General features: G+C 45.1%; 1 protein-coding gene across 1 annotated transcript; it reads left to right on the forward strand.

Moving 5' to 3' along the window:
* Window positions 1–5,372: 5,372 nt before the first annotated feature.
* Window positions 5,373–6,261, forward strand: LOC126989113 (ADP-ribosylation factor-like protein 4C). The gene is given in 1 exon segment (XM_050847687.1): window positions 5,373–6,261. A coding segment is annotated over 1 exon segment (651 nt). The 5' UTR covers window positions 5,373–5,508; the 3' UTR covers window positions 6,160–6,261.
* The last annotated feature ends 2,487 nt before the right edge of the window (window positions 6,262–8,748 follow it).

Raw genomic sequence — 8,748 nt, forward strand, 5'->3', positions numbered from 1 at the left:
CGATGGTTTAAGAAAGTAACTGCAAAGGCTTAAGAGAGTAAGATCAGAAGTAGCTGAGAGCTTAAACCATAGGGTTCGTTATGTTGGGAGTATAGAACGTGGAAGAGTTCCTTTTTCCTGGAGTTCACCATTGGAATACGCGTTCATCTGGGAGGCTCTCCAACAATGTTTGAGCGAAACTGTAGGGATTCAGGAGTATTTATACCCTAATCAACAAGAAGATATCCATAAGGACGTGAATATACGGCATATTTATATATATCTACAAATTGGTTTGCCTTCTTTTCCGAATATTTGTCTGCCCAGACAGTGAATTTGAGATAAATCTGACTTATTTAACCCTCTCGCGCACGATGACGCATTTCATGTCATCAAGGGTAAAAGGTTCTGGCGGACGATGACGCGAAACGCGCCATAAAAGTAAATAAAAAAATATTAAAAATTAAGTTTTCGATGAAAGTGCGTCAAATTTGCAGTTGTTGGGATAAGTTTCTTAATAGTAACATATGGCAATCTTTCTAAGGAACGTAGATGAGGAGCTCTGAGTGATTTTTATTTGTTAGGATACTCTGACGAGAGAATAACATTCAGTTTTCTCGGTGTAACTCGGGAACTAATAGACGCATGAGGAATTTGAAGATACCATAAGAATCCTCACTAAATTCCGCTTCGGAACATATATTCGGCTAAAAAAGTTGGCCCACAAAATTTTGAGCAAGCAGCAGATTTCTCAAGAATCAGAGGGGAATGGAACACACACACACACACACACACACACACACACACACACACACACACACACACACACACGATCCCTTTTTCACGGAAAAAAGTAAACTCGATGCGGCAACGTCTAAGGTCATATGACACCGAAGAGCAGGCAGAAAATATAAAGAAATGCAAGTTGAGAAAAGAAATAAGAAGAAATAAGTTAAGAAATGAAATATAAGACATTAATTAATGAGTGATTTTTATTTGTTATGCTACTCTGACGAGAGAAAAAAATTCAGTTTTCTCGGTGTAACTCGGGAACTAATAGACGTATGAGGAATTTGAAGATACCATAAGAATCCTCACTAAATTCCGCTTCGGAGCATATAATCGGCTAAAAAAGATGGCCCACAAAATTTCGAGCTAGCCGCAGATTTCTCAAGAATCGGAGGGGAATGGAACACACACACACACACACACGCACACACACACACATGATCCCTTTTTCACGGAAAAAGGTAAACTCGATGCGGCAACGTCTAAGGTCATATGACACCGAAGAGCAGGCAGAAAATATAAAGAAATGCAAGTTGAGAAAAGAAATAAGAAGAAATAAGTTAAGAAATGAAATATATGACATTAATTAATGAGTGATTTTTATTTGTTATGCTACTCTGACGAGAGAAAAAAATTCAGTTTTCTCGGTGTAACTCGGGAACTAATAGACGTATGAGGAATTTGAAGATACCATAAGAATCCTCACTAAATTCCGCTTCGGAGCATATAATCGGCTAAAAAAGATGGCCCACAAAATTTCGAGCTAGCCGCAGATTTCTCAAGAATCGGAGGGGAATGGAACACACACACACACACACACACACATGATCCCTTTTTCACGGAAAAAGGTAAACTCGATGCGGCAACGTCTAAGGTCATATGACACCGAAGAGCAGGCAGAAAATATAAAGAAATGCAAGTTGAGAAAAGAAATAAGAAGAAATAAGTTAAGAAATGAGATATAAGACATTAATTAATGAGTGTTTTTTATTTGTTAGGCTACTCTGACGAGAGAAAAAAAATTCAGTTTTCTCGGTGTAACTCGGGAACTAATAGACGTATGAGGAATTTGAAGATACCATAAGAATCCTCACTAAATTCCGCTTCGGAGCATATAATCGGCTAAAAAAGATGGCCCACAAAATTTCGAGCTAGCCGCAGATTTCTCAAGAATCGGAGGGGAATGGAACACACACACACACACACACACACACACACACACACACACACACATGATCCCTTTTTCACGGAAAAAGGTAAATTCGATGCGGCAACGCCTAAGGTCATATGACATCGAAGAGCATGCAGAAAATATAAAGAAATGCAAGTTGAGAAAAGAAATGAGATATAAGACATTAATTAATGCAAAATCAGAAAAAAAAAAGACTTGGTGCTGCAGTGTTTAGGGTTAGATGGCACCAAATAACCGGAGTAAAAAAATATATATATAAGTTGAGGAAAGAAATAAGAAGAAACAAGTTGAGAAATGAGAAATAAGAAGATAATGATACAATACATCCAGCAAAAACTTAAATAATTTATCGAGTCTTACGTTCAATGGCGATTTTTTATTTTATTTTCGGACTTGCATTAGAGAGTAAATTCATATTTCAGCCTGGTCATTAACCTAATGTCCTTAACCTTTTCCGTGATTATAATCTCGTGGTCATTCGAGGGTCAAAGAAAGATCTTATCTTAACCCTTCAAGGATCCGTTCTCCCGTCACCCCCCCCTCCTCCTGCTGGCACCCCTACTCCCTTCACCTTCTCGCTTCCGTACGCTAGGCCGAGAGGGGGTGATGGGGGGGGTGAGGAGCGGGGGTGAGGGGTGAAAAGAGATGGGTGGGGGGGGGGGGTCTAGATACCCCCTCTTCCGTAACCCCCCCGCAAATTACCCCCACTCCCGTAACCCCCCCGCTGACCCCCCCAACCCCCACTTCCAGTCCCCCCCGCAGAGGCAACCCCCACTTCCGTACATTTGTTACTACTAATGTTGTGTGATATATTCCCTTTCCAGGTAATGTTGTGTGATATATTCCCTTTCAAGGTAATGTTGTGTGATATATTCCCTTTCCAGGTAATATTGTGTGATATGTTTTCTTTCAAGGTAATGTTGTGTGATATGTTCCCTTTCAAGGTAATGTTGTGTGATATGTTCCCTTTCCAGGTAATCTTATGTGCTATGTTTCCTTCCAAGAAAATGTTGTGTGATATGTTTTCTTTCAAGGTAATGTTGTGTGATATATTCCTTTTCCAGGTAATGTTGTGTGATATGTTTCCTTTGAAGGTAATGGTGTGTGATATGTTTCCTTTCCAGGTAATGTTGTGTGATATATTCCCTTTCCAGGTAATGTTGTGTGATATGTTTCCTTTCCAGGTAATGTTGTGTGATATATTCCCTTTCCAGGTAATGTTGTGTGATATGTTTCCTTTGAAGGTAATGTTGTGTGATATGTTCCCTCTCCAGGTAATCTTATGTGCTATGTTTCCTTCCAAGGAAATGTTGTGTGATATGTTTCCTTTCAAGGTAATGTTGTGTGATATGTTCCCTTTCAAGGTAATATTTTTTTATATGTCTCCTTTTCAGGTAATGGTGTGTGATATGTTTCCTCTCAAGGTAATCTTGTTTGATATGTTTCCTCTCCAGGTAATGTTGTGTGATGTTCCCTCTCCAGGTAATGTTGTGTGATATGTTTCCTTTCCAGGTAATGTTGTGTGACATGTTTCCAGGTAATGTTATGTGATATGTTTCCAGGTAATGTTGTGTGATATGTTTCCAGGTAATGTTGTGTGATATGTTTCCAGGTAATGTTGTGTGATATGTTTCCAGGTAATGTCGTGTGATATGTTTCCAGGTAATGTCGTGTGATATGTTTCCACGTAATGTCGTGTGATATGTTTCCAGGTAATGTTGTGTGATATGTTTCCAGGTAATGTCGTGTGATATGTTTCCAGGTAAGGTCGTGTGATATGTTTCCAGGTAAGGTCGTGTGATATGTTTCCAGGTAATGTCGTGTGATATGTTTCCAGGTAAGGTCGTGTGATATGTTTCCAGGTAATGTAGTGTGATATGTTTCCAGGTAATGTCGTGTGATAAGTTTCCAGGTAATGTCGTGTGATATGTTTCCAGGTAATGTCGTATGATATGTTTCCAGGTAATGTCGTGTGATATGTTTCCAGGTAATGTCGTGTGATATGTTTCCAGGTAATGTCGTGTGATATGTTTCCAGGTAATGTCGTGTGATAAGTTTCCAGGTAATGTCGTGTGATATGTTTCCAGGTAATGTCGTGTGATATGTTTCCAGGTAATGTCGTGTGATATGTTTCCAGGTAATGTCGTGTGATATGTTTCCAGGTAATGTCGTGTGATATGTTTCCAGGTAATGTCGTGTGATATGTTTCCAGGTAATGTTTTGTGATATGTTTCCAGGTAATGTTGTGTGATATGTTTCCAGGTAATGTCGTGTGATATGTTTCCAGGTAATGTCGTGTGATATGTTTCCAGGTAATGTCGTGTGATATGTTTCCAGGTAATGTCGTGTGATATGTTTCCAGGTAATGTCGTGTGATATGTTTCCAGGTAATGTCGTGTGATATGTTTCCAGGTAATGTCGTGTGAGAAGTTTCCAGGTAATGTCGTGTGATATGTTTCCAGGTAATGTCGTATGATATGTTTCCAGGTAATGTCGTGTGATATGTTTCCAGGTAATGTCGTGTGATAAGTTTCCAGGTAATGTCGTGTGATATGTTTCCAGGTAATGTCGTATGATATGCAGTGTTGGCCACGGTTCTTCTAACCCACTAACCGCTGATTAGCGAGGCAAGTTTTTTCATTAGGTGATTAGATTTTTTGTTAACTTTGTAAAGTGTTAGTGAACCAATTAGCTTCCGCTGAATATAGCTCCTCGTCCGCTAACTTTAAGTCCACTAAAAAAATCATACAGGTTTGTGGGCAGACACAGCACCAGCTGAGCCACATGGCGCAATAATTCCAGGGCTTCCACTTTTGGGTAAATTAATCATTAACATAGGGTAATTGGACGCTTATTAGTGAAATCTATTGTCTAAGCTACAACTCATTGAAATTTCAGTTCTCTAGGTCTGTTTTTAATGATTTTAGAGCCAAAATACTAAACCCAAGATAAATCCATATACAGTAAAATAGCGGTTAGCGGTTAGCGTTAGCTTCCACTAATTTCTTTATCGGTTTAGCGGTTTAGCATATGCGAAGTTAATATTATAGTCAGTAGATTACCTGTTAGCGAAGCTGACTTTTTGGTTAGCGGTGCCCACCACTGCTGGACACACTGCCGCCTCCAACACGTTGCAGCGTCTACTCTGTGACTGTTGAGTAGTGTACTCCGTAGAGTGCCCAACGCTGTCTGCTACTCCAGCTTAGCAGTGGACTGTTTTAGGCTACTACTCAGAAGGCTGCACTGTATCAACTGTGTTGCCTACTGTAGAATGCTACGTAGCAACTCACAGGGGTAATTTGTAGGCCACTTACAGGGCACTCTGGCTACTCAGACGAATGGCTGACGAAAAGGAGGAGAAGGAGGAGGAGGAGGGGGAGGGGGAGGGGGAGGAGGAGGAGGAGGAGGAGGAGGAAGGTGGCCAGGATGAATGTGAGAGTGGCGGCACGCGTGTGGCATGCGGCGGCCTGCCAGGCCAGTGTGGCTGTGTGCGGGTTGGCAGGTGGACACGAGCAGTGCGCACACCGCCGCGCCGCGCCTCGCCACACATGCAGCTGTTGGGGCCGGAGCTGCGGGGCCTCGTGGGCGGCGTGCTGGGCGTGGGCCGCGTGGTGGCGGCGGGGCTGGCGGGCCTGGCGGGGCTCGTGGTGGGGCCGCCCACACTGGTGCTCGTGGGCCTCGACTCGTCGGGCAAGACCACGGCGCTGCTGCGGCTCAAGTACGGCCACTACGTGAACACCGTGCCCACCGTCGGCTTCAACTGCGAATGTTTGCGGGGCGGCGGCTGCTCCTGGGTGGCATGGGACGTGGGCGGCGCTGAGCGCGTGTGACCCCTTTGACGCGCCTACACGCGCGGCGCCGACGCGGTGCTGTTCGTGGTGGATGCCAGCAGCGGCAAGGAGCGGCTGGAGGAGGCGCGCCACGAGTTGCAAGTCCTGGTGCGTCGGCAAGCGGCACAGAGCGCCGCGCTGCGCCGCTCACGGCCGCCGCTGCTGGTGCTGGCCAACAAACAGGATCTGCCGGGGGCCAGGACGCCCGCCGCCATGGCTAACGCCCTCGGCCTGCACGACCTGCCCCCCGCCCAGCCCTGGGGCCTTGCACCCGCCTGTGCCGTCACCGGCGAGGGTCTGCCCGAGGCCATGGACCTCCTGCGCCGCCTCCTCCTCAAGGCACGCCGGGCCTCGCTCTCACGGGGCTGACTTGCGGGTCACCCTGCCCAGCCCCGCACCAAACCCCTGGACTCCCGAGGCGTGAGGCGATGGAGCCCGAGTACTCGTATGGGGACAGGCGGGGAACTACAGACAACTGAGTGCCACTGGTGGCTGACGTATGTGATAATGTGTGTGTATGTGTGTGTGTGTGTGTGTGTGTGTGTGTGTGTGTGTGTGTGTGTGTGTGTGAAGCGTGCATGCAGTGTTTGAAGGGGTGTATTTATAATATTTATTGTGCAATAGCCAGAAACGTCACACATACACAAGCACGTAGCCCGTACCCAGAGATCCGTCACTTGTGAATCGCTCATCCGGGAAAAGTAATAGTTGGCAATCGTGAGACTATTGTGTGATCAGACCATTACACACACACACACGTATACACACACCGCTCCGGTAGCTCAATCGGTTAGAGCGCGGCGCTGCAAGGCTTCAAGGTCAAACAGGCGGCGGTTCGAGCCCCGCTCAGGCCGGATTCTTTCCGATGACTAGGAGTGGTTACTGTCCCCCCTTGATCAAGGGGGATGGGGTGTGTGGTGTGTGAGGTCCTGGCAGTACCCAGAGATCGACGATAATGAGCATGCACTTCCTCGTGTCGGGAGGGTACCTGCTGGCGAAAGCGAGTCCAACTCGTGATCAGGCCTTGGTGAATTACACACACACACACACACACACACACACACACACACACACACACACACAACAGGCTCTGGTCAGTGTTACATGTAGTACAACTGTATTATACGTACGCGCATCCCTTGAGACAAATGTATATGTAAATAGCCGTATTTATAAAGATGTAGGAAATATATTTTGTTAGACTGTTGAAACTATGTGGAAGTATTATTATCTTTACCACTCTTCTATCGATCTACGTTGGACGCGCACAGAAACTAATTGTCTCCTTTCATCATTATAGGCCAAAACCAGGTACGGAAAAAAAAAACGAGAAAAACAAGAACAACAGCACCATAAAAAAATACGAGTAGAAAGGAAGAACCAGATTAAGAACTAGAAAAAGATCAAGAACACGAATAACTAAAAGAACCAGCAGATCAAGAACAGGAGGAAGAACAAGAACCAGTAAAAATAAGAGGAAAAAAAACACAGACGGAGAAAGTGAACGTAAACAACATTACAAAGAGCAGTATATAAAAACTAACCGCGTGCTATGCCTCCTGACCCTCCCTGACCTGACCTGACCTCTTGTTTACCGTGACCGTGACCTCTGACCGCTCGTGACCCTTTATCACCCCCGCTGTCCCCACCAAAACAACCGAACAGAGAGGATTCAGAGAGCTTCAAAACATCTATTGACCCTCTTGGTAAAGTAACACGCAAACAGGTGATGTGGTGGTGGTGGTAGTAGTAGTAGTAGTAGTAGTAGTAGTTGAAGTAGTAGTTGAGGTGATAATATATGTAGTTGTTGCTGTTGTTGTTGTAATAGTAGTAGTAGAAGTAGTCCCCCAAGACTGGGTGGGATGGGAATCACCAACCCTGAGAAGCTGGCAGATAAGGAGAACCAAAACTCCATCAGCCTTACCAGGTCACTCATCAACAGGATCATCGCTCAGGAGGCAGAGGGCGAGATAGACCAAACATAAATAAGAGATATTAAAAGAAAAATCTCAGAAGAAAGGCAACAGGCCTGGAGTAGGTAGGAAGACACCTACCGAACGGGCGCAAGCCACTCCCGGTGAGGTATATATGGAAGGTGAGAAGGTAGCTGAAGCCCTCCAAAGACCCTTCCCATGTCCTCACTAACCATTTCCCTATTGTCTCACCAACACCGGAGAGTAGTTCAGCATGCTCTCTAAAGACAGATCCTCTCTTTATCCACACCACACTACATTCACACAACATATACACCTTTTCCCAAAATTAAAATTTCAAAATGGCGCACATACACCAAGCCTCGGAGTCCCCGCCTGGTGGGGGGACCACAAATTCCCCCAGGGAGGACTCCCCTTCTGGCTGCCGACTCGAGAGGTGTCTTGATAACTCCTCGAACCTCTTTCTTCTCAATTTCTGCAACATTCGCGGTCTTCGCTCTAATTTTCATTCTATGGAACATCATCTCTCCTCCTCTAAACCTCACCTTCTCTTCCTTACCGAAACACAGGTTTCTGAGGCTACTGACAGCAATCTCTACTCTGTTCCCTCCTACTATCTCTATCCTAAATTTCAATCCAAAGCTGGATGTTGCGCCTACGTGCGCAACGACATCACTTGCTCTCGTGCCCACGACCTTGACTCTTCTGAATTTTCCACCATCTGGCTAAGACTTCATTGTCATTCTATTACTAAATACATCTGTGCTGTTTATCTCTCACCTAACTCTACCAACTATGTAAAATTCTTTGACTATTTGAATTCTAAGGAGGAGCACATCTTGACCCACTCTCCCTTCGCTTAAATCTCCATCCTAGGAGATTTCAATGTTCACCACCAGCTTTGGCTTTCATCCTCTTTCACTGACCATCCTGGTGAACAATCCTACAACTTTGCTATCCTCAACGACCTAGAGCAGTTGGTCCAGCAACCTACACGTATTCCCGACCGTCTTGGAGATCGGCC

This window comes from Eriocheir sinensis, unplaced genomic scaffold (genome assembly GCF_024679095.1).
Source record: "Eriocheir sinensis breed Jianghai 21 unplaced genomic scaffold, ASM2467909v1 Scaffold1059, whole genome shotgun sequence".
NCBI lineage: Eukaryota > Metazoa > Arthropoda > Malacostraca > Decapoda > Varunidae > Eriocheir > Eriocheir sinensis.